The sequence below is a fragment of the Cucurbita moschata genome, unplaced genomic scaffold (genome assembly GCF_002738365.1).
Source record: "Cucurbita moschata cultivar Rifu unplaced genomic scaffold, Cmos_1.0 Cmo_Scf00030, whole genome shotgun sequence".
Taxonomy (NCBI): Eukaryota; Viridiplantae; Streptophyta; class Magnoliopsida; order Cucurbitales; family Cucurbitaceae; genus Cucurbita; species Cucurbita moschata.
Genome location: NW_019268546.1, coordinates 1885469 through 1911387, shown reverse-complemented (window position 1 = coordinate 1911387; position 25919 = coordinate 1885469). Strand labels below are relative to the sequence as shown.

At 36.3% G+C, this 25919-nt stretch overlaps 4 protein-coding genes and 1 long non-coding RNA gene across 7 annotated transcripts; 3 read left to right on the top strand and 2 right to left on the bottom strand.

The window, feature by feature from the left end:
- Positions 1–1739: 1739 nt before the first annotated feature.
- LOC111464558 lies at positions 1740–2269 on the bottom strand. 2 transcript variants are annotated; one of them, XR_002714056.1, is made up of 3 exons: positions 2113–2269; positions 1940–2042; positions 1740–1860 (listed from the first exon to the last, which is right to left on the bottom strand). It is a non-coding gene; the product is annotated as an uncharacterized LOC111464558 (long non-coding RNA). The 2 variants fall into 2 exon arrangements; XR_002714057.1 differs by having other exon boundaries at positions 1940–2023; positions 2113–2263.
- Positions 2270–4300: 2031 nt separating this feature from the next.
- On the top strand, positions 4301–6231 carry LOC111464571 (protein TIFY 10B-like). The gene is made up of 5 exons (XM_023108841.1): positions 4301–4701; positions 4859–5015; positions 5207–5523; positions 5629–5686; positions 5918–6231. Exons 1-5 carry the CDS (start codon positions 4524–4526, stop codon positions 6075–6077), a joined length of 870 nt encoding a protein of 289 aa, XP_022964609.1. The 5' UTR covers positions 4301–4523; the 3' UTR covers positions 6078–6231.
- Positions 6232–7056: 825 nt separating this feature from the next.
- On the top strand, positions 7057–11288 carry LOC111464510 (oligouridylate-binding protein 1B-like). The gene is made up of 12 exons (XM_023108738.1): positions 7057–7313; positions 8133–8194; positions 8581–8683; positions 8827–8903; positions 8977–9038; positions 9136–9223; positions 9388–9463; positions 9541–9571; positions 9846–9965; positions 10136–10221; positions 10367–10543; positions 10694–11288. The coding sequence occupies exons 1-12, from the start codon at positions 7209–7211 to the stop codon at positions 10985–10987; spliced, it is 1281 nt and encodes a 426-aa protein (XP_022964506.1). The 5' UTR covers positions 7057–7208; the 3' UTR covers positions 10988–11288.
- A 1619-nt stretch (positions 11289–12907) lies between these two features.
- LOC111464340 lies at positions 12908–21191 on the top strand. 2 transcript variants are annotated; one of them, XM_023108506.1, is made up of 12 exons: positions 12908–13524; positions 13916–13994; positions 14078–14142; positions 14235–14318; positions 15110–15190; positions 15793–15954; positions 16046–16144; positions 16235–17610; positions 17756–17982; positions 18070–18215; positions 19139–19177; positions 19316–21191. In XM_023108506.1, exons 1-12 carry the CDS (start codon positions 13369–13371, stop codon positions 20936–20938), a joined length of 4137 nt encoding a protein of 1378 aa, XP_022964274.1. In that variant the 5' UTR covers positions 12908–13368; the 3' UTR covers positions 20939–21191. The 2 variants fall into 2 exon arrangements, with proteins under 2 accessions (XP_022964274.1, XP_022964273.1); XM_023108505.1 differs by having other exon boundaries at positions 13913–13994.
- Positions 21192–21556: 365 nt separating this feature from the next.
- Positions 21557–25735, bottom strand: LOC111464554 (25.3 kDa vesicle transport protein-like). Its single transcript, XM_023108803.1, has 6 exons — positions 25491–25735; positions 24431–24641; positions 23737–23897; positions 23470–23616; positions 23094–23170; positions 21557–22006 (listed from the first exon to the last, which is right to left on the bottom strand). Exons 2-6 carry the CDS (start codon positions 24616–24618, stop codon positions 21923–21925), a joined length of 657 nt encoding a protein of 218 aa, XP_022964571.1. The 5' UTR covers positions 24619–24641; positions 25491–25735; the 3' UTR covers positions 21557–21922.
- Between the last annotated feature and the right edge of the window lie 184 nt (positions 25736–25919).

The window sequence follows — 25919 nt, the reverse complement described above, 5'->3', positions numbered from 1 at the left end:
TCTCCATGGTCCATCTAGTCATTGTGCTTCCTGCGCGTAAGTCGGGGTGCCCTCATCTATCTCGGGCTCAAGAAGAATCTAATATGTACGGAGGAGTTGTCACTCGACATAAGTAACCTCTTAGTCTTCTTATATCTCCATGTCTACTGCTAAGTGCTAGCCGAAAGCTCCCTTAATGGTGCCAAACAGTCTCTTCAATCTCTGGCCATTTGTAATGACTTGCTTTTCAAGGTTACGTACTCATTGGAATTTCTCTTGTTTTCTAAGTCTCTTGAATTGCCTGTTAATCTATTTCATTATCATCCACACAATTCTAGACCTTTGTTGTAGGTCATCGAGGTACGACTTCATACACTCTAAAGTTCAACCAACTCTCAAGGTACTACTGTGGACCCTTGTTGCTTGTGACAAGTTCACTAAGAGGAAATTAATTGAAAATTTTTCTAATAATTCCCACCGAGTACCATCGTAAATCATAAGTCAGTTTAAGTTATCCGGTCCCTCGACAATCAAGTCAGGTTTACGTTTAGAGGCTAGTTGGCAAACACCTAACATCCTCGTATATTCGTATAAGTAATCACGTGCATTAATAAACTTCATGTCAACTCTCGAGGTACTATTACAGACCCCTGCCGCTCGTGACAGGTTCACTAAGAGGAAATTAATGGGCAAGCTTCCGAATAATCCCCCACAGGGTACAATCATAAATAATATGTCATATATAGTTGTCCGGACCCCCAATGATCGAGTAAGATTTACGATTAAAGGCTAGTCGGCGAACCCTTAATCGTCCATGTATAACTGCATAAAAAATCATATACATAGACAATTGAGAAACAACATAGTGACCTAGACATGAATATCTAGTCATGGTTTCAATTTTATTCGGTTCATAGTCAGTTCATTCATTCCTCGAGAACACATGAATCGTGAAGTTTATCATGCTTTTTCGTATATCAAACCAACTCCGTTCAAGCTCAAATTCCTATGACATGCTTCTATATATACTAAAAAAATAGCTTGAGGTTTTGATGTGTCACTCGGAAGTACTCAACACTTTTTAAGTTAGTTTTTGCCGCCAAAGACTCTAAATTGCTCCGAACTCCCTAAATAGGTCGTAAAATAAGAGAAAAGATGAGTACCATTGAAATCAGATCGGAAATCGAAGCAAAAACACTCAAATTGGGCAAGTGTCAATTCTTTTCGTATATGATCAGTGTCATGGACGGCACGATGAATGGTTCATGAACAGTACCTCGATTTTCATAATTTTGCATTTTTGCTTCTTGTTCTTTCTTAGTGTTTTTCTTGTATTTTAGGTTCGGATAACTCTTGATTTCTTTTACAAATATGTAGATCTCTTCAACACGAACCCTGTGATGTTCCACGTTAATTGGGGAGGAGAACAACCCACCATTTATAAGGGTGTGTGGAAACCTTCCCCTAGCAAACGTGTTTTAAAGCCTTGAGGGGAAGCCCGAGAGGGAAAACCCAAAGAGGACGATATCTGCTAGCGGTAGATCTGGGCCGTTACAAATGGTATCAGAGCTAGACATTGGACGATGTGCCAGCCTTCTCGCTGTTCCCCGAAGGGGGGTAGACACGAGGCGGTGTGCCAGTAAGGAAGTTGAGCCCCGAAGGGGGTGGATTTGGTGGCGGTAGTCTCACATCGATTGGAGGAAGGAAAAAGTGCCAGCGAGGACGCTGACCCTGAAGGGGGTGAATTGTGATGTCCCACATTGGTTAGGGAGGAGAACAACACACCATTTACGAGGGTGTGTGAAACCTTCTCCTAGCATACATGTTTTAAAGCCCAAAAAAAACAATATCTGCTGACAGTGGATCTCGGCCGTTACAAACCTGTTGAGATAGAATTTAATTAGAGACCGAGCAGCATATCAACTTAAAAAACCCTCGCAAAAACCCAGAAACTCCTTACCTCAAATTCCAACTCCTTCTCTCTCATGTGTGATTGTTAGCCCTCGATCTCTTTTTCAAGTTTGTATGGTGTATCCTCTCGAACCTACACGTCCAAGAATCCCCTAATTCCATTAAGATTTGATGTCACATTAGTGGAACGAAACTCAAAGTAAACCCACGAGAAAAACTCACCTCAATGGAAGTTGGTTCTTCGCCTCCTCAAGTTCCTCGATCTAATTTCCTCCACCATGCTCGTGCCGAACAATTCGCAAAGAAACCCCCAGATACCGGAGGCTCAAATAATATCATATTGTGTTCTCTACTCACATCGAGCCTCAACCACCTTAAATCGTCACACCCTACTCAAAAACCTCTTCCAATAACATTATATACACAATTATTTATTTATTTTTCAATTATTGAAAAAAAAAATGTTTTTATAAGGATTGTACTCAAAGTCAAGCTACCCACCCACCTTGCCAAACACGTGCTGTCAGTACATTTTAAAAGTTCCAAATTTAATTTATGGTCACCAGACACCGGGCAGGGTAGGGACACGGGCAGGGTAAAATAGTCTTTTAACTTACATTTTAATATTTATTTGAATTTAGGTATTTAATATTAATTTCCCATAAAAAAAAATAGAAAACGTAATTGAAAGAATATAAATTATTATTATTACATATAAATAATAAAACGTGTTAATAAAGCGGCTTTGTGTGTTTGGTGGGACCCACCTCTTTTATTTATTTATTTAGGGTTATGAGTAAAAATGGCACGTGTGTAATATTTTATATAGTATATAATTTTTTATTAAAAAATAATGTTTTTATTTACTTTTGCAAATTCACGTTTTTCTCGTACCGTTCGATTCTCGATCATCACCATTTTCAATGGGTTAGTCACTCGTGCTTACGTGTAACTTCTAGATGTACAACTCATAATTACGTCACAAAATTTATTTATTTAATTTGATAAAAAAAATTCGATGAATATTTAATTGTGTGTTTCTAAAACACGCCATGCCTTAAAAATAAACATATGTGTTGCTTAAACACGAAGATTAGTTAATATTATAATTTAATAATTAAGTTAATAAATTATTAAATTCATTATACCTCACTTTTAATTAATGAAGTTGTATTTCGACATTTTATTTAAATATAAATATATTTCATAATTGCACGGTACAATTATTATTATTATTATTTTTTATATATATATCTCAATTTTTGTTTATTTTTATCGTTTGAAAAGTCAATTTTAATTATTAAACTTTAAAAATAAAAATGGAAAAGATGAAAATAAAATTTATATTTTGAAATTTAGAAATTAAAATGAGATTTAAGTAATTAATTAATTATTTATAGTCTAATAAAAATTGTGATTTATAATTTGTAATTTAAGGAATATAAAAATGGCTGAAAAGGCTTTGGCCATCAAAATTCTGAAGGCCTCCTAAAGATTTCACGTGCTTCTCACGTGCTCTAATTTCTAAATAATTCATTTTATTTGCTATATATATATATATATATATATTTATTAATTTTGAGTTAAAAAGAAAAGAAAAGAAAAGAAAAAAACAAAATATTGACCCAATTTAATAAATAAAAAAAAAGAATATTATTGTGAATTAAAGACGCCCACATGTTTGTTATTTTCACACACGCAAACGGAGAGAGACCCCATGTGCTTACCAGAATGAACGTGAAATATGGCCCACCATAAATTATTTTTAAAATAATAATAATTCCCCAAATTATTTATAATTTTTAAAATATTTATCCAAAATTTATATTTATTTACCATATATAATACATCCGGTTACTAACATCTTTATAAAACTTAAATATATTTAATTATTATAATGGTTTTTAAAGCTGGCCTGGTAGAGTTATATTGGACTGTAATCTTTCAGTTTGAATTTTTAATTTTTTTTTTAAATTTAACTGTAGAAAAAAAATCAACACGGGTTCGGGTTGAATAATCTGGATTGATTAAGCTCTTGAATCACTATCTTCGATTAAATTCGTACACACGAGAAAATATAGATTTTAAGATTAGGTTAATTATGGGGTTGTTTTTTTAATTTGTTAAAGAGGGAATAATTTAATGAATCAAAATTTTATTTAAAAAAATAATTGAAGATTATGTAAGATATTTTTTTATGCCTTTAATAATAATAATAATTATAGAATTAATAATAGAAAAAAAAAACACAAATGGTCGTAGTCATAATTCTTTTTCTTTGGACTTTTATTCTGGCAAATTCCACCTTTAATATTTAAAAATTAAATTAATTTATTAAAAAAAGAGAGAATTTCTTATTTTTAATGCTTAAAAAAAACGTGCTTCAACTATTTTTTTTCTCAAATCAACACGGAGAGAGACCAAATTCCTTTCCCATTGGGAATGTGAAGAAACTTGAACGTTCATATTGCCTGTTTTCTCCATCTCCGCCGCCTACGACCACCGGAGCGCCGGTTATCTCTCGCCAGGGGAACTATCTTCACTGCTCCTTTCACTCCTGAAATTCTGCAACTATCTTGCGGATTTTGGGGATTTTGATTCATTTCTTGTTGTTCTTTTTTTTTTTTTTGGTTATGTCGAATCCATCGGACGCCGGCGGAGGTGCGAGATTTGTCGACCGAGAGCTGTTGGCGAAACGGCTAGGGAAATCGAACTTTGCTCAGACCTGTAGCCTGTTGAGCCAGTTCCTGAAGGAGAAACGAAGTCTCGCAGATTTGAACTCCGATAAGGCTCCGAGGAAGAAGCCGAGAGGTATTGGTTTCGTTTCGAAGAAACGAATTGATTCTGTTTTTCTTACGAATTTTGAAAACCCTAGGATTTTTTTAGATCTTATCTGAGATAATTGAATTCTACTCCTCCTGGACTTACCCGAGAATTTTCCCCTCCTTTCTTTTCGGATACGTTGTAGATGAACTGGAAAAGCCCGAGCCGTCACCGCCACCACCTCCTCCGCCGCCGTCTATGACGAATACGCCTAATTCTTCCGATGCGACACGGCAGCAGAAGGATAATCAGCCGAAGTTTGTCGGATTCTCCAATAACACCATGAACAAAGGGGAGTTCAGGTGCTTAGAAGCACTCGCACACTTTTAGGGCTAATTTCCTTTTCCAATTGTGTACGGATTTTTAATTTACTTCCTTACTGCTGTTGCTCTGCTGAAAATTGCCAAAATGGGAAGGAAATTAGGGTAAATAAATTACATCTCTATGAAATGGAGTTCTGATTTCTGATTATTTTCATGGCGAATTGAATCAGGAGATCGCCCTCACCGGAGCCTGCAACCGCTCAAATGACCATATTCTACGCCGGAAAAGTTCTGGTGTACGACGATTTTCCAAACGAAAGGGCCAAAGAGATCATGGCCTTGGCCGATAAGGGAAGCCGCAGCGCCACCACCATCACCGCTCCTACAGCCATCCCCACCAAATTCGGTTCTGATTTGGAAAAACCTAACAACAACAACTCTCCGGCCATCGAGCCAAATGTTGTGGCCAAAACTCAAGCTCCTGTACCGGCCAAGCCGGCGCCGGAGCAGCAACGGAAACCGCAACCGGAAGCAAAAAACTCTTCTGGTAATGAACCACCATGAACACAGAAATTCAAAAGATAGATTCTGGTTGATTATCTTAATCTGTTGTTCCTAATTTGATTTTGTGCCCTTTTAATTCATCAAACAGATTTGCCTATTGCTAGGAGGGCTTCACTCCACAGATTTCTTGAGAAAAGAAAGGACAGGTATAGCTTTTCTATAATTCTTTTGTGAAGAAAGCCCTCTGCTCAAGTTCTTCTCTTATAAATCCTGATTTGGGTTTTCTGTTCTTTTTTTATAGCAAAAATCTTGTAAATGGCAGAAATCATGACAATATTTTTGTTATTTTTATGAGTTCATCTTATTAGATATGATTGTAGGATGGGTTTTTTTTTCTTTGTTTTTGAGGTCAGTCGAGTCGTGTTGTTTATGATCAGGGCTGTTGCAAGAGCGCCATACCAAATGAACCAGCAGCTTGAGGCTACTTTTAAAGCAAGTGGAAGCAGCTCAGCCAATGAGCCCGGACCCGAGCCCGTTCCCGTGCTCGAGGCTGAAGCTGAAGAAGGCTTCCCAAGGCATTTGGATCTCAACTTATAACGTGGTTTTGCATATCTATCCCCTTGAAGATAGCTCTCCACAATTTAGTTGCTATTTTGTGTCATATATCACTGCTCTTCCAACAATTATGCCTTTCTAACAAATATTATCTCATGTATTTCTTTTCTCTTCTAAAGAAATTTTCAATGCCATAGTGGAAAAAATAGTTCTACTAATCATCCGAGTTATTATAATTATTATTTGTTCTTGAGATATTAACAAAGAAATATTCGATATCTTAATATTCGAGTAAGTAAATATGAGACGTAGAATCAAATTTCTTGTCAAAGTTATTCCATAGTTTGCGTGTGATTCTCCAATTTTATGAACATTTGAGAAACTTCAAATTAGTTAGGAACTTTATGGTATATTTTTCATATTATATTAAAATAACACATGTGAGGATTATATTAATATACATATATTTTTTTTCAAGTGAACTAAATAAAATATTTACCAAATATGATGTCGAGACTTTTAAAAAATTTCACTAATTTTTAGAAAATGTTAATTATTTCAATTTTTTTTATAGTGCAAAATATGTCATCGATTTAGAGAATATAATTAAAACTATAATATGCTATAAATTTTAAAGATTTATTATTATTATTTTGAATTTATGGGTTATAATAGTTATAGACACAAAAAATTTAAATTTATAAATATATTAAAGATTTTATTTATTTATTTTATTTTATTAGGGAAGATAATTGATTAATTAATTAATTAATTATATGGAAATATTTAAGAAAAATAGTGAAAATAATGTATAAAAAGATTATAATTTTCTGAATTGTCCCCTAGAAATGTAAAGAAATAGGAGCTGTGACAGACGTTCATCAGGTCAGCTAGAAAACAGGCCAACCAATTTGACGATAGTTGTCAAGATTGGATTGGCTGTTGCATATTTGGGCGTAACAGGTCCGTAACTATATCTTCGCCCGTGCCCGAAACGGCATTTTATAAGTTTTGCAACTTAGTACCCGCAATCGAATCCTCTTTCCCCCCAACCCCGAAAAGCCTTTCCCTCTCTAATTTTTCTCGCCTTTGTTCGACTCTTAACCCTAACCCCTCCTCTTCCCGGTAAAATTTTTCGTTAATTTTGACGGAAAATTGATCGAGGAAATAAGAATGCAACATCAGAGATTGAAGCAACAACAACAACAAGCTTTGATGCAGCAAGCTTTGCTTCAGCAACAATCTCTTTATCATCCTGGTCTTTTAGCTCCCCCTCAGGTTCGACTTCTTCTTTGTTTTTGTTTTCGTTCACATTTTTATGATCTACACCTTTTGTTTTGTTCAATTCTGCATGTTGTTTGTGTGTTTGGGTTGTCAATCTCGGAGATGTGTCTCTGAAGTTACGGCCGATTTGGTGCTTGCTGTTGTAGCGGTGTTTCGCTAATTGTGTATGGTTTTGAGTTGTGGATGCTTGAAGTTTTGTGATGGATATTGGAGTTTTTGTTTCTTTTTAGTTGTGGGTTTCTGCTGGGAAACCTTGAGCTCGTTTGGAATTTTTGTTTTTTGTTTTTTGTTTTTTTGTTCTTAATTAATGAAGACATAGGACCCATTTGTATGCTCAAGGGCAGTCAATGATGGTAGGATGTTCCATGCAGTGGTTCACTTCTGGGGCTTAAATTTTCCATTTGGTGTATATTCTGTCGATGCAAGATGTTTGTGTTGCATTTTTTATTTTCTATTTTTCAATTCGTTCTGGGGTGCAGGTAGATTATATTATTTTATTCATCACTTCCCATCCTTGTTGATGACAGCTGACTTATAATACTAGACTTGAAGTTACATACGATGTTGTGAAGTTTTGAGTGCTTGGTCGCTGGTCTGTCTTTCCTGATACTTTGATTGTTTTCTTTTTTCATACTTGTGTGGTCTCTGTCTCTTCAATGTACTGATTGAAATTCCATCGTGGTTCAGCCGTCGTTTTGTAACAAGATTTCTTTTAATTGGCATAATTGCTTTCTTTTTGTCCTCCACTCATTTCATAAAGGCACATTAGTTTCTTTCTTCCTTTTTATATCTTTTGTTGTTTCCATTGCACAGCTTGAACCAATTCCAAGTGGAAATTTACCCCCAGGCTTTGATCCAAGCACCTGCCGCAGTGTGTAAGTGATTTTCAAGGCGCTTTATCCCCTTAATGCCATCTCCTCTTTTTTGTCTGCATTATGAATCCTATGTTTGCTTGCAGTTCTCACGTCTCTCTATCACAGATTTGTTATTGACTGTCAAGTTCTCTTGCTTTTAGTATCTATTATTCCCAAGTCACTGGATGCCCAATTGTTTGATTTTCTGAACTTTTGCTTTAACATTATTTCTCAAATATCAATCAAGTTTCTAGGTGTTTTTATTTTATTTATTTATTTTTTATTATTTTTTTTTTTTTTATGTATACGTATATGACTGTAGTTGATTACTTATGTATCTTTTGTATTTTCTTTGTTTTCTTTTCCTTTTGAAAACTTTTAGTTTCTTTAATTTCGAGGAAATGCAGGTACGTGGGAAATATACATACACAAGTAACAGAGCCACTTCTTCAAGAGGTTTTCGGGAGTACAGGCCTTGTTGAAAACTGCAAGCTTGTCAGGAAGGAGAAGGTTGGTCCAACGGAGCTCATAAAACATTTTATATACCTCTCTCTCTCTCTTTTTATATATATATATTTTTTTCTTATAATAGGTTAAATCTAATTGTTTCTTTCCTTGTCTATTAACATCCTTGTTGCCACTGCTTTATGCAGTCATCCTATGGATTTATTCACTATTTTGATCGCAGATCGGCTGCTATGGCTATTTTGTCACTTAATGGGAGGCATTTGTAAGCATAAAACTAAATTTGGTATTTTCCATGCTTTGTACCTCTGTTTCTTCCCTTGATATGTGCTTTACAGGTTTGGGCAGCCTATCAAAGTAAATTGGGCTTATGCTAGTGGTCAAAGAGAGGATACATCAGGTTTTGGATCTGTTTTGAATTAATGGTTGTGAGTTGCCACTTCTTTATTAATTCCTTCTATATTCACCCGTTTTTTTTTTTTTTTTTTTGTGCACAGGTCATTTCAACATCTTTGTGGGTGATCTTAGTCCTGAAGTTACTGATTCTACTCTGTTTGCATGCTTCTCTGTATTCCCTAGCTGTTCGTAAGCTTCAGCTCCTGAAAACTAATTTTTATTTGATTGTTTCTTTGAATTTAAGTTAAGTTAGAGGAAAAGATCATGCTCTCATCCTGGGGGTGAGTAGTTTTTTGTTAATAATTTTTTGTTTTTAACCATCAATATCTGATATTATGTATAATTGGTTTCAGCGATGCGAGAGTTATGTGGGATCAGAAGACTGGGCGTTCAAGGGGATTTGGTTTTGTTTCCTTTCGCAACCAACAGGTTCAAGCTACATCTACTTCAAATATGTTATTTTCTATTATTTCTCTTTTCGTTACTAAATTATGCTCCCTTTCCAGGATGCTCAAAGTGCAATAAATGACCTGACTGGTAAGGACTATGGTTTAAATTACCTTGTAGTAGATTGTCAATTGTAGACTAATTAGTTCACAACATTTGTAAGAAAGAATAGCTTGATGGTCTCTTCATCTGCTATTTCATTTAATTTTGTGGTATATTGTTATCGTGCATAACAACATGAAAGCAAGTAGTGTCTTGTCTTTGACCTTCGAAATTGACATCTTTCCAATAATTACTTTAATAATTGTAAGGGTCTTCTTACCATCTTTGCATCCTACTTCTCACTACATATGATCTGCTTCAGGTAAGTGGCTTGGAAGTCGACAGATTCGCTGCAACTGGGCTACCAAAGGTGCTGGATCCAATGAAGACAAGCAGAGCTCAGATGTTAAAAGCATTGCAGAACTTACGAATGGATCATCTGGTTAGTGTTCGTTCCAGAACATTAATGATGCTTTTCAATTCTTTCATTATAACCTACAAGTTTAGAATGTCTCACTTTTGTTGTTTTGTATTGAGAATTGATCCACCCCCCCCCCCCCCCCCNCCCCCCAAGCTTTTGACAATACTGCACGTATTTTGAAATTTCTGCAGAAGATGGTAAAGAGACGGTTAATAGTGATGCCCCGGAGAACAATCCTCAGTACACTACTGTTTATGTTGGCAATCTTGCTCCAGAGGCAAGATACCTCATCCTATCTAGAAGTTTAATCTTGCAGTGTTTATTTTGTTGTCTGATGTGGGTGATATTTAGGAGTTATTGCTCATCTGACAACTACTAGCTTTCTGGATTTTTGAATAATTGTTCCTTGTTTGTTTATACAGGCGACGCAGGTTGATCTTCATCGCCATTTTCATGCTCTTGGGGCTGGTGTGATTGAGGAGGTTCGCATCCAGCGCGATAAAGGTTTTGGTTTTGTTAGATATAGCACTCATGCTGAGGCAGCTTTGGCTATTCAGATGGGGAATACTCAGTCATTTCTTTGCGGAAAACAGATCAAGGTTTTGTTTTATGCTCATAATATCAAAGTTTCTATTCTTTCTATTGGAACAATAGCTGCTGCACATTTTTCATAGAGCTGCTAGCAACGACTGCATGTATGCTTGAATGTGCAAGACTAATTTATACAACGCTTGGTTGTATGTTTGCAGTGCTCTTGGGGAAGCAAACCAACTCCACCTGGAACTATCTCGAACCCACTTCCTCCGCCTGCAGCAGTTCCGATGCAGGGGCTGTCCGCAACTGACCTCTTAACATATGAGCGGCAACTGGCAATGAGCAAAATGGGGGGCGTCCATGCTCTTATGCACCACCCCCAGGCTCCACATCCTTTAAAGCAGGCAGCAGCCATGGGGATGGGTGGTGCTGCTGGCTCAAGTCAAGCCATCTATGATGGTGGGTTTCAGAACGTTGCTGCAGCTCAGCAGCTCATGTATTATCAGTAAGAGGCTGAGGAGGAGGAGAGATGTATACAAAATGGAGTGCTTGGTTGAATCTCATCTTTTTTTTCTTTTCTTTTCTTTTCTTTTCTTTTCTTTTCTTTTTTTCTTGTGGAGAGTTGTCTGATGAGCCTTAGTGTATGATCCTTTTTTACTTTTTAATTTGTGTTTGAGTTTTCAGTAGTGTTTATGGAAAGATGATATCATTGTGTACCCGAGTATCCTTGGTGGTGGTGGTGGTATTTAGGAGAGGACACACTAGTTGGGTATAGCCTTGGTATTCTAGTTTTTCTTTCTTTTTTTTTTCTTTCTTTCTCGTCTTCTCTATTTCCTCTTCCTTTTATGTGAAGATATGATGATGATGATGATTGTTTTGTGCCATTACACACAGACTGCAACAAAAGAACATGCAACTTCCTCACCCTTGCTGTTCAATGTTTATTATGCTGCCAAGTTGGTGCAGTTAAAATTGTATCTGAATTAAGGGGCGTGTATTCAACCTGACAATCTAGATTAACCCATCCCGATTTATAGGGGTTGGGTTGGATATGGGACAAAAAAAAAAAAAACTTGCAAAAATAATTTATTATATATATATATTAAGAAACTTAGAGTGTTCATTGATCGTAGTACTTCAGCTTTACTATAACTTGGGCACGACTCTACTAGAAGATATTATTTCTTTTTTATTTAATTTATTTTATATATTATTTTATTATGGTTAGTTTTTTTTATACTATTTTATTTAGTTTTTTATATATTTAAAAAAAAACACTTTAATATCTTGATCTAATACTATTTTTGAAACAAAAGTATATATTTCCATTTGAATAATTTTAAAGCATATTATTTTTATTTTATAGATTCTGAAATTAATTTTTTTTAAATTGGGAATTTCTTTTTATAATTTCTTTTACTTTTCCATCATTTTTTTTTCTCATCCGGCTGGGTAGAAAATAAATGATTTTAAATATCAAAGTTTTATAAAAAATTTCCACAATATTTTGACCTAAAATAGTATTAAATTTTAATGTATTTATTATCTCTTTATTCCAATAATATTATATTACCATTTATAATTTTTATTTTTATTTTTCTGATAACTTAGACCCTCCAACTTCGTCAATCACATATAAGTTAGTGTATTTATAAATAAAATATTTTTATTATAGTTTTTATTTTTGTATGTACAATTTCTTTAAACTAATAATTTTTATTGTTCATCCAGTTATTGATAAATTTGTTTGGTACTCCATACCTTTGGATGAGATTAACTCACCCATCCACATATATAATACCAATGCTACCAATGGCGTCTTTGGAAATGAGCTTCATATAGAAGGTTTCATCCTTATTAGTCTCGAGCTTATTTCACCTACTAATCTTGAGTTTACTTGTAAAAATGTCCTTAAAAATTAACACCCGTCTTTCAGTATACTTTTTGTCTTCATTCCCGTAACCCTAAACCCTAGAATTACTCAATGTCAAGTACATTTAGTTTTAGAAGCGATACCGTTGATAACACTATTCCGACTCAGATTCAAAGTTAAATATAAATTAAACACATGTCTTCATTTTTATTTATAGATTTACGTTAATAAATGCTCATCAATCTCGTGATGTGCGACCATAGGTTAAAAGCCCAATGCTCTACCAACGGACAAAATACACGTCGGAGCATAACCTATCTCAAACGTAAACTGCTCGTTCCGACTATCGATATAACTATAATTACTTTTATTATCCTTTCAAAAATATCTCACATGAAATTCAACTTTGAATGCGAAGAGCTATCAAGTAAGAACATAGGGATTTAAATTTTGTGAATAATAAATTTATAAATATTGTAAAAATTTTAATAAGTTGAAATTAAAATTTGAAGAGCTTGGAGTTCAATAGATTATAAACTTGTAGCCAATCGAATCGTGTTGAGCTAGAGAAAGATCGAACGTGGAGTTCAAAAGGGGAAAAAATTGGTGAAGAACCATTTCATTCTACTTCCGTTCGAAGAGGTTTGATGTTTCCGAATGAGGCTTCCGATTGAAGAAACGCGCCACAAATGAGAAGTAGAGAGGAGAGGAGTGGCGATGAAATTCCCGTTGCCCTGGAAAATTTTCCAGATCGTGTAGCCGAATTCGCGTGCTTAATTTCCATGAATTCACAGCTTGCAGTTTCTTCCTTCCTTTCTATTGGCGAGTACGAGAGCTTGGTAAGAGAGAATGTCGAATGAGAAAGACGTTATTTCGATTTGATTTTCCTCTGAAAGTGGAACTTCGAGTTTCTCTTCTTCTTCTTCCCCAAATCTTCCTTTTTCCTCGATCCCGCAGTCCGCACTGTTAGCGTTGCAAGATTGTGAATTATCGTAATTAAATCGCATCTGAGGAAAAATGGGCGTTTCCTTCAAAATCTCGCAAAAGGGTAAAAGGTTTCGTTCAAAGCCTTGTACTACCCAATCTGGATGTACTGCCCTTGGTGATGATGACTCTAAGGATGGGTTGAGGGCTCTATCGCAGAACGAATCTTCTGTAGCTCGAAAACTTAAGGTACGTTCTATTTCTTGGTTCTTTGTGGAAATCTGATTTCAGTTCATTTGTTTGTTGTTACGACGGATATTAATTTGGTGTCTTTGTAAGTAAATCAAAAGATGTATGCTGGTTACACACTCTTAGTCTCCGAGCCAGGATGGATCATTTGAAAGTATTAGTGCTAAATTGAAAATGTTTTGATTGTTCAAATACTATATTGAAATTCTAAACTTAATAATGATGATGTAGTGGATGGTTTGTTATTGTTCTTCATCTACTTTCAAGCTTGAAAGTTGTATTTGCCCAACAATTTGAAATCAGCAAAAGATTCCATTGAGTTTGTGTATAAGTCAATGATGTTAATTCTGTTTACTTGGTATTATAATACACTGAATTCTCTATGGAACAGGGTGGTGAAACTGAAAGAAGTGGGGATGTAAAAGGGTTGATTGGGTTATCTGAGTCTTCTTTAGGTCGTTCAACTCCAGGTAATTTCTATTGACTTTAGGAACTATCTCATTATATTTTGGTTTCTTGATTTTTCTTTTAAAAATTAATATTGTTCTTTCAGAGAATGGAGTTTCCTTCACATTAAACCTCTTTCAAGATGGATATTCTATTGGAAAACCATCAGAGGTCTGTTGAACATTGCATTACTTCGTTTGAGTTGTAACTAGGAAGCAAAGGGCATCGAAACTAATGCTTAGCTTTGTAATTGTGATTTTTAGATTGAGCCAACTCACCCGAGTACATTACAAGACAATTCAAAGTTGTTACTTCCTTATGACAGAAAATCTGAAAACTTGTTTTCTGTAAGTGTCGTTTGCTTTCTCTCATCTCTCTCCACATAGGTCTTCTTAGTTAGACAGTTCTTTATGATCTTGTAAATATTGACTGGTTTACTAGACTGTAGTTGATGGGTTTTTATTAATTCATCAATTTATTTAGTTTTAGATTATTTGAAATTGGATGGCTTGCTGGCTTCTATGTAATTATTAGGTTTGAGGACTCTTTGTTCCTCCTTTCTGATATTTTCTCTTTTGTTATTAATACAAAATTTCTTTTTTCTTTTCATAAAATACAAAACAAATCATATCTGGGGATTTTTTGCATTATTCTGCAATTGTTGGCCTTCATATTGGAAATTACTTAGGTCCCAATCTTAGAATTCTTTCTCATTTAGGATCGTATGGTCATCAAAATTCAGAATAGGCTGTCTTCTTGAAGGAAAGTTTATTTTTCTATGGTTGTTAAGAAATTGGCATTGAGCATATTTCTAACTTCCTTATGGTATTTTTGTTCCTACTCAAATCTAGCTAGCTAGTGTGGTGAAATTTTATTTTCAAGCATGGACTTTACATGACACTGCTCCCATTTTATCTATCTTCCAAATTCTTTGACTTTGATCTTTATTAGTTATGAGCCTGGTAGTCTCTATGGTTGTCAAAATGTACCTTTTATCGCTCTGAATTGTACCCAACTGGCATTTTCTTTTGTTGTCTATGAATATCCAGTATAATAAATATGATTTGTCTCCTGCCATTCTTTTCATCATGAGAGGTTTTTCCTTTTATTAATTTTTCTTTATTTTATGTGCTTCAAGGCTATTGAATGTGGACGATTGCCTGGAGATATTCTTGATGATATACCTTGCAAGTATGTTGATGGCACAATTGTTTGTGAGGTGAGTTTATTTAAATTATGAATTTACCTTCAGGAAGCAAAATAATGGTTAGGACGATTTACAGAATGTAAAAGAAAATTCTATGGAATTTGTAAATTAGAAAACTAAGAAATATGCATGTGTTCATATGTTGTATATTTAAGAGTCCATGGAGGGTTCACCATGTGATTTCTGCCTTTGACAATTGTTTCCCTTTGGCTTAATTCTTAAAAACTATCTACATTTTATTGGATGGGGAAGATCAGGAATAGAAGCCAAAACAAGCCAAAACACTGTGTGTATCAGTTTAGAGATATATAGTTTAGCATTAGTGAAATAAATGCCAATACTTTCATTGTGTTTGAGATTGTTTTGAAGCTTAAGTGCTCAACTGTTTTCTTATGTGGCTGGAGAATACTAAATTTTGGGCATATTGTTCTGATCCTTTTAATGTTAGTTCATGATCATGTGTCTTGTATAGGTGATGTTGAATTTCAGATTCTTAATTTAGTCTCAAACATATTTATATTTGGTTTTATTGTTGCTTTTTCCAGTTTAGATTTTTGGAATTGGGCAAATTATTTGTTTTCCACAAAAAAAATGGTCATGATTCGTTGCTGTAGGTGCGAGATTTTCGTGGAGGTCCTCCTGAACAAGGGCCTGGTGCTCAATCCACTGATGGATTGCCTATTGTCAATAAGATACATCTAAAGATGTCCTTGGAAAATGTGGTAAAAGATATTCCATTAATTTCAGATAATTCATGGACCTATGGTGATCTGATGGTATGTATGATTGGTTAATAACCTATAATCAATAGTTTTGGTAACATTTTGAGGATGTGATAAATTATTTTATCCGTTTTTGGTACGCAAGGAAGTTGAGTCTCGGATTCTGAAGGCATTGCAACCGCAACTTAATCTTAACCCTGCTCCTAAGTTCGATACGCTCTGTAACAGCCCAGCTCCTATGAAGGTGATGTAAATTTCAAATGGTCATGTTTTCTGAAAATAAGATTTCCTTCTCTTTTATATATGTTTTAACGGTTATTGTTACCGTCTGCAGCTCAACTTTTCTCTGAACAGTGTGCGGAGGAAGCGATTGCGACAACTTTCAGAAGTATCTATCACATCCAATACTAAGTTTGGGAAGAAAATTTGTATAGACAGAATACCCGAAAATTTTAATACCAGACTGGGAGATTCTGGAGCCGCTTCTGGAAATATGATATCTACTCATGTCCATGATAATGTAGTTGGTCAAAATACGAGTTTAAATGAGATGTTAGCATCAAGACCAAAGAACTTTACTTCAGATGCTTCTCTTCCAGCACAACCTACAGTATCTGTATCTCAATCTAGGTATTCTATGGGCAGTGGAACCCCAAGAGGTATACTTGAGCAAGTAGCTGGGTCAGTTCTTAATCCATCTGGCGTTTCCCCTACTGGGCAAGAAATGATCTCGTATGCGGACAATTTGAACACTAACGTCTCTCTTCTTGGAAAGAGGGAAACTCATGATGGGCAAATGTCACCCTTGTCCAGTTTTAACAAGAGACCTAGACCATCTCTTATGGGCATCGATGGAATTCAACAGCACCAATTGGCGTCTACCGAAGGCCCCCAGGGGTCTGACATGATTTGGAAGAATATGTTGCAACAGCAAGCAATAGCGAGAGGTATTCAGTACTCAAACCAAGGAGTTCAAAAATTTTCACCGCAGATGTTTGAAGGCGTCCTGAATCAGGACTCTATGCAATTACCGTTTGCTACAGGACAATCAGTTATGCAATATGGAGCCAAGGAAGAGCAGTTCGACTCAGAAAAGATTGATGGATCTGACCTCAGTCGAAGCAAAACTGATATGCAGATGATGGAAACAGAGAACCATCTAGATCCTCAGCATCCACGGTTTCAGCAAAGACCTGCGCAGCAAGCATTCGTGAGGTCTAATCTCTCTCAGCCTCCTTGGAATAATTTTGGCCAGCATAATGAGAAGGAAGCAAGAAAGGAGGACCAACTATCAAAAAGAAAATCAGCTCAAAGTCCTCGTGTGTCAGCAGGAGCTGTGCCTCAACCATCGTTGTCAAAATCAGGGGAATTCTCTGGTGGCTCTGGTGGTTCCCACTACGGAGTGCCTGGAAATATTGCACTTGTATCAGCACAAAAGGAGAAGTCTGCCATTAATCCCGTTTCTCATGTTGGTGGAACTCCATCCTTTTCTTCCAGTGCTAATGATTCAATGCAAAGACAACATCAAGCCTCAAAGCGGAGATCAAATTCCCTCCCCAAAAATCCAGTAATCAGTGGAGTTGGATCTCCTGCTAGTGTCAGTAATATGAGTGTTCCCCTGAATGCAAACAGTCCTTCAGTTGGAACCCCACCTTTTGTTGATCAAACCATGATTGAAAGATTCTCAAAGATTGAAATGGTGGCTGCAAGGTAAAGTTTGGGCATCTATCCTCTTTATTTGTCATGAATTAAAGTCATTGTGTTGCATTTTCCATTTTCAAGCAATGTCCGGCTTCTCTTAGGATGTACAGGCCTTTAATGCACATTTTTTTTGTTTAACCAAAACCTATTACAGGCATCAGCTTAACCATAAAAAGAGTAAGGCCAATGAATATTCTGTCAGAAAGTCAAATACTTACCCAACTCACAATCTTGCTACTCATCTGGCAAACTCATCAATTGTTGATGACGTAAAAGATGACGCTTGTCCAAGGAAGATGTCAAAGTCCCTAATTGGCGGCAGCTTAAATGCCTGCAAAAGAAGGGTGTTAACTTTTATGTTGCAAGACCGTCTGCCTCAAGGTGTGTAACTTTGCGAGTTTTTGGATAGTTATTGGCCTTTTGTTTAACTCTTCATTCCATTTGAAGCCTCTTTGTGTGCTTCTGCAGGAATGGCTCCATATGTTACTAGGTTACGAAGTAGGGTAATCCTGTCGGAAAAGCCCAGTGATGGAACCGTAGCCATTACCTATGAAGATATAGATGATAGCAGATTTCTCGCTATTGAGGATCGTCTTCCAACATTGCCCAATACTGTATGTTCTATTATGATTACAAGCCATTTTGTTCTTAGAGTTAAATTCAACTGTTTCATATGCATTTGTTGATTGATTGAGATTATTAGCCAATCTATCATGTTCTGCTGTCCAACAATTTTTCGAAGTTTCCATATAGTAATATACTAATGTGTTACCGAGTTTTTACTTATACACTTCTCCAAAAATAATACAAAAAGTGCTTCAAGAGGAGGCCACAAAAACCATCACATCCCAGAATTTTCAGTCTAGACCCCTCTGAACATGACCCAACAGAGTACATGGATCTTTTTTAATATTAGGATTAAATGCTCAACTACGGTACATATGATCTGCAAGTATTATTGATTCTAAGTCTAGGGAGGGCTTTGGCTTCTTATAAAAGCTAGCTTTCTATATTAGGCTTGCAAATATATGGTCTGTAAGGTCCCTCCTTGAACTATTTGCTTCCTTTAGTGCTTAGTGCCTGTTTGTTTTGTATGAACCTTCTCTTATGTACTTTGGTTCCATCAAAATTTTAAAAAGAAGATGAAGAAGAAAGAAAAGAAACAAGAGGAGTTGTGTGTAACTTATCTTCGATTTTGTTCAAATAGAGTTCCGTTATCAAATGATTACAAGTTAGAAATGTTGTGAATGCTGTCTGTATGACAATGCCATTTAGATCTCCCCTTTAGTTTTGGGCAGTGTTATTAGCATCTGAAAGCAATACAGGGAGGAAAGATGGGACAAAATATTCTAAAGGCACAGTTAATCTGGTCATTAATGTAGCTTGAGTTTATTGAATGAAGGCCTTGTTGGTAATGGTTTAGTACTTGGTTTCATGTAATTGTGTAGTTTTAATTCTTAATGATTACTCATTTGCTCAACATCTTCTGTATCATTTTCCAGTTCTGACACCAGTATATGTATGTTTTATGATACAGCTTTCGGCGGATTTGCTTGCTGAGCAATTATGTACATTGGTATGATCTAAATTTTCCTCTCATTAAATTGCAAGACTGCTCTTAATCATTTAAATTTGGTTAAGATTTTAATCCTTTTTAAAATGATTTAGCTACCAAACATGCCTGAAGTTTCTAGATGATGGTGTAATTTTGCAGATGGTTCATGAAGGGTATGATCTTATGGAAGATAATATTCAAGTTAGGCCGACCCGGACAAACCCATCCCCGATCGGTCAATCAAATGCTGGTGTTCATCCTCATATTAATCCAGCTGCGGAAATGCAGCATTATGGAGAAGCTTTTCCGAGTCAAACATCCAATGAAATTCCAAGGCCAAGTGGTGGTGGTGGTGGTAATGCCTCTCTGCTCAACTCCTCCCATAATATTCTAGGAAACACAAGGATGTTGCCTCCTGGAAACTCTCAGGCGGCCATACAGTCTCAAGGGATTTTGGCAGGGGTTTCATTGCCCACAAGACCGCAGCAGGTCGAAGCCCAAACTTCGATGCAGCAGCAACAGCAACAGCCGCAGCCATCACAGCAGCAGAATCAGCAAAACCTTATGCAACCACAGCATCAACAGTTCCAGAGATCAATGATGCTTGGGACAAACCAGCTTTCGCATTTGAACGCCATTGGCCAGAATTCTAACGTTCAATTGGGTAATAACATGGTGAACAAGTCGTCCATTCCGCTTCACCTATTGCAGCAGCAGCAATCACAAATGCAGAGGAAAATGATAATGGGAGCTGTTGGTATGGGTAACATGAACAATAACATGGTGGGGCTTGGAAACCTTGGCAGTTCAATGGGTGTAGGAACTACCAGAGGAATCGGAGGAACTGGACTCCAAGCATCCATGGGTTCTATTCCTGCCATGGGCAATACAGGTCAAAATCCGATGAACTTAACCCAGGCATCTAGTTTTAACAACACTCTCAGTCAGCAATTTCGACCAGGAACGGCAATGGCATCAGCCCAGGCACAAGCGGCTTATAAATTTCGGCTGGCGCAGAACCGAGGCATGCTTGGTGCTGCCTCTCAATCAACAATAACTGGAATCCCAGGAGCAAGACAAATGCATCCAAGCTCAGCTGGGCTTTCGATGCTTGGACAAGCTCTGAACCGTGCTGGCATGACCCCAATGCAACGAGCAGTAGTACCAATGGGTCCTCCAAAGTTGATGCCAGGAATAAATGCATACATGAACCACCAGCAGCAGCAGCAACTACAACAGCAAATGCAACAGCAACAGCAACAGCAACAGCAACAGCAAATGCAACTGCAGCAGCAACAACCTCAACAACAGCAGCTACAACAACCTCAACAACAGCAGCTACAACAACCTCAACAACAGCAGCTACAACAACCTCAGCAGCTACAACAGCATCCCGAAACAACATCACCACTTCAGGCTGTTGTTTCACCACAGCAGGTGGGTTCACCTTCGATGGGAGTCCAACAACTTAACCAACAAACCCAGCAACAACAACAGCAGCAATCAACTAGCCCGCAACCAATGAATCAGAGAACTCCAATGAGCCCTCAACCAATGAATCAGAGAACTCCAATGAGCCCTCAACCAATGAATCAGAGAACTCCAATGAGCCCACAGCAAATGAGCTCAGGGACAATCCATGGTCTGAGTGCTGGCAATCCCGAGGTTTGCCCTGCAAGCCCACAGTTGAGTTCACAAACCCTCGGTTCGGTCGGTAGTATTTCAAATTCTCCCATGGAGATGCAAGGTGTTAACAAGAGTAACTCTGTAAATAATTCATGAACTATGATGTGCTTTGAATTTCCTCTTTGTAGTTCAATAATCATTCAGGTCATTGATATGTATGAGAGTTTCTACCTGTGTGTAGGTTTGTGAGGTTAGATTTAAGATATGTACAGGGAACATGCAGAATTTCCAAGAGAGAAGTTGTCTGCTGGTCTGGAGAACTTTATTATAGCCTAGCGGTTCTTTAGCCGAGAATTTTATGAAGTTTGCAGTAAAACAAACGACATGTAAGAACACACGATCACTAGTACTTAAAACACTCCTTCCAAAGCCATTTTTTATACTATCATACAGTACGAGCTTACTCTAAACACTCATTGACGCGTTTGGATCATTTCACTAATTCTAAATTTTCTGTTAGGAAGGTTAAACCCTCAACGTTAATCTACAAAAAACAAATTTGAACGTTAACCAAATGTCTCCAATATCACGAACTTTGCATTACACTCTAATCTCTTTTTCAAAAAATGTCTTAACTAGTTGAGAGATACTCAAGTTGACCGTTCATCTTCGTACACTTCATTCCTATCATTCCAGAAACATAGTGCATAGAGTCATTCTGATTGCCAAAGGTAGAATGAAGCTCTGCAAGTACATCTGAAAATCTGAAAGATGTAAATCTCAAGGTTTCAACATGAATTAAGCCGAGGAAAGGTAGACTAATACAATAAATATAATGGTGTTATTCTTATAAAATGTATAACGAACAAAAATTGTATATTGAGAGGAAGATGTGAATAATAAACATGTTTTCTCTACTTAATCTGCTATCTTAAACTTGTACATACGGCACCGCACCCTCTTGGAGGTAACAAAAAACACTATTTTTCTGATCCCCATCTTAGCCATCATTATTATGAGTAGATCTAGAAGTCACCTCAAGCCCAGTTTCAAGTCTCTGATATTTGAACCGATTGAGCCACAGCTAAAAGCAACAGAAGCCTGAAAATGAGTTAAAGATTATCTGGAACAGCAACTGAATCACCAGATCTTTGATTTGAACCAGAATAGCAGGAATACAACTCCAAACACAATAGCAACAGGTGCCCACTTTCGGATTAATGCCTGGGTTTCCAAATTTTTAAGAAACGACAAGTTAAGCATTAGGATTGTCAACTAAAGAAAACACAAGTTCACTTGAAAATGAGGTCTTTGATGAACTTTACATAGACACGACATAAAAGAAAGCATCCTAAGAGAGACCGACAAAGTTTATGAGTTCGGTTAGCAACAAATCATGCACAGTTTTGGATTACAGTCCTAATGCTCGTGATATGTGAAATTCGAGAATCATTTGATGTTCCAAAATGATAAAAGAAAATATCTTATAAGGCCCCCAGAGACATAGTTAAAAATGGCAGTCTACAGGGAATAGACTCCATACAATGCCATCCATCGAGCTTCATCCTATAAGATTAGGCATTCGACGTGATAGAGAGATTTGAATCTTCAAAGACTTTAAAGACTGATTAGAAGGGTCAGTTTGCCGACAAAGTTAAGTTTCACATTTGATTTGAGGTGTCAAACACTCTTTAGAATTCAAATATGAAACCTCTTCCTTTGTATCTCCCTCAGATTTTTCCTAACTGCACAAGGGATGTAGAGACTAACAACCTAATTTTCATTCATTATGAGATTGTGGCTAAAGAACGACTGTCCCTTTAAAGATTTTGGGGCTCAACGACTGTTTCCAAGATGAATATTGTAGACTGGCTCAAAGAGTTTCTTTCATGATGGTGGCTAAATTGCAAAGCTAGGGTATTGTAGTTTCTGGTCTATTTGGTTAAGAAACAATGGGATTTTTAATGATGAATGTTGAAGACGAGATGATTTTTGGCTAAATCTACAGCAGATAGCTACCACTTCGAGTGCCTCACGCAAGGATTTTTCGTAACTAAAACAGTTTTTTGATTAGTTTAGATTGGAGGGAATTTTGTTCTGACCTCCTAGGCATGGGATTCCATTGCCCTCTGGCTTTTAAGTTGTATTCCCTTTAGGTTCAATGGTACTCTCTGTTTCTTACTTTCTAAAACTGATAAATGTATCAACAGAATTACTAAAAGATTATTTTTGTTCGAAGTTCACGTGCTTAAGGCAAACATTCAATTTTGACAGAATTAAAGCACACGTCGAGCAATAGTATGACACTGACCTGCCGGTTTAAATCTCTAGCCTTGTCAGCATATATGCGGGATTCTGATGTCAACCTACTTGACATTTGACTGACCTCTGCAAATTTTAAATAGTATAAAATTAGAAAATTATCATCTTTAACACTGCTGAATTTTGATTCTGCAAACCCCTTCAAGAAGGCCATAAGGATATTTATCTCTACCAACATAAATTAATATGATTCGCGCTAACCATTTCAATTAACAAAGAAACTGGTAACGATATTATTTAACTTGTAATGATAGTTGAACTACTCACACTAACAGATATTATAGCTTGTAATGATCAAGCATATAATAATAATGCATAACCACAATTGAATAACATAAGAAGAGAAGGAAAAGGAAATATCTTACGGTCTAATTTTTCACCAACACCAAGAACTTCCTGAACATTGCGAGTCATTATTTGGTGGACTTCATAAAGTTCATCGTTCAACTTTGCAATATTACGCTGAGTACGTGTATCCTGGTACAATTTCTTGGTCTTCTGTATGAATGTATCTGTTGAACATAAAAGGAGGAGGTGGGAAACAAGAATTCAAATAAAGCAAAAGGAAAGTAAAATAAAGTTCAGGTTTAAAGTCCATACGAGTTATTTGTATAAAGCCAAGTAATGCTTACCAAATTTAATGAATGCATAAGGCCTAGCAGCGGTTTCAATTTGAGCCCCATTGACACGTTCAAATTCATTCTTCAGGTCTTCAAGGTATTGAAAGGCAAGTTTCTTTGGGTAAGCACGATCACACATTGTCAAATAACAGACCCTTCCTTCAATTATATAGCTAAAAACTAAGGTTAAGGTAAAATGAAGTCTATCAAGAGCATATCTGAGTTAAAAATCTTCTAGACACTTTAGAGCGAGAACCCATAGTTCACAAAGACTTATAAAACACATTCATTTGTTGATTCCTCTCCACATTGAACTCGAGAAGTGGTAAACTTAAATAAGTTTTCATATTCAACATCAAACTCATTCGTCTAAAAAAAAAAAATTCAATAAGCTACCAACAAATTGACAAGATACCATTAGTTTGCTCCAGGGACAGTTTAACTAACATTTTTATTTCCTTTTAACAGCAAGATACAAATAGAAATGGGCATAATCTTATCTCCAATTTAGCCCGTCATAAGCCACAATAAATCAGAATGGGTGTAATGAGTAAGGGGTAAACTAGCAATGCTACTTCCTAATTTATTTAGTAACAAATACACTATGACATCATGGACATGCAGATAGAAAAGTTCAAAACACAACAAACTAGCCGGCCAATGAATACTATAATTTAAATGTAAAAAGCCAATAGCATATGGATACTGAAAAACATATTGGCCCGTCTCGATAGACATTCTTGAAGCATCATTTTGACCTCTTGATAAGTTTTTAAACAGAGCCTTCACTTGCTGCTTGTAGAATTCTGCATCGTGCATATCACGGCCATCATCCAGTCCCTCTGCTAGAGGAAGACCATCAGTAACACGAGCAACCATCGTAAGCTTCACCATCTTTAGTTTGATATGTCTCCCAACTAAGGACAAAATCATCGCACTATGTCAGCCACGGTATCTTACAGAATATGACTGAGTATGATTGGAGTGTTTCCATGTAGATAACTCAACTAAGGATCAAGCATATAATAATGATGACAAGGTCATTAATCAAAGGAGGGAAATTAGTAACCGGCGAAAAAAAAGGTAGTTTTCATGAGACATAAATTGTCCCGTAATTCCTTGAAAGTGAAATGCAAGGTTGAAAATGGCTTTATTTACAAATCCATCTTCTTCATTTCGTGTTTTTCAAGGTCTAAATATTGTTAGTTAAACCCACATTGACTACAAATTAAGTATAACTCCTTATAAACTTTATACAGTACCATTACCAGAATATTCGAAAAAGAAGTTATCATCACCATTTTCAATCAATGCTCATTTTCTCAAGCATAATTCACAAATTCCATTACTCTGATGGTACTATAACTCTTCGAATCCACAATGCAACCCCATCAACGTACAGAGATAACAATAAACGAACGCAAGAGAACAGCGACGAGATCTCGTCGTTAACACTCTAATTTGGTTAGAGATAGACATTTCACATCAAGCATACCCGATCACGAAGAAATTACCCATTTCTTTTCTTAGTACAATTGGAAAAGAAATCAAATCAAATCCCAACAATCATTCAATAGCGCATTCCAAAACAAAGGAATCAAACATTCCCTACAGATTACAAAAGAAATCGTATCTGAGATAAACTGATCAATCAATCTTCCATAGATCGTCGGGAATTTAGAACCCACAAATGTCAAATTCCCACGAGAAAACAACCAAAAAAGAGCAAATAAACAGAGAGAAAACAACGAATTTAGCGACTTTACCAGGCGGGAGGTTCTGTTTTGATTTCAAAGATCCGAGGAACCGTGATGACGATGGATGAATCTGAGAAGAAAGACGACGAAAACAGGCGAAGGTAGGGTTCGTAAAAGGACAGGAATTCGATGGAAAAACCGAAATTGAATTACTACTGTCTGCGGCGTGTGCAGCTCAGAACCGGATCGAGGTTCCTAAAATGGCGTCGTTGCGCTCGCCACAAGTCAAATATGCAAAAACTGAAAAAAAAAAAAAAAAATTTACAGATGAGTTTTTAGGACATTTTAAGGCCAAAAATGGTAAAAATTGATCCTTTATTTTATTTATTATTATTATTATTACTATCATTTTCTTTTAACCACTCTCAATATACGTTTTAATTAGTTAAATTAGATTGGCTTTATCACCTTTAATATACTTTAATTATTTAATATATA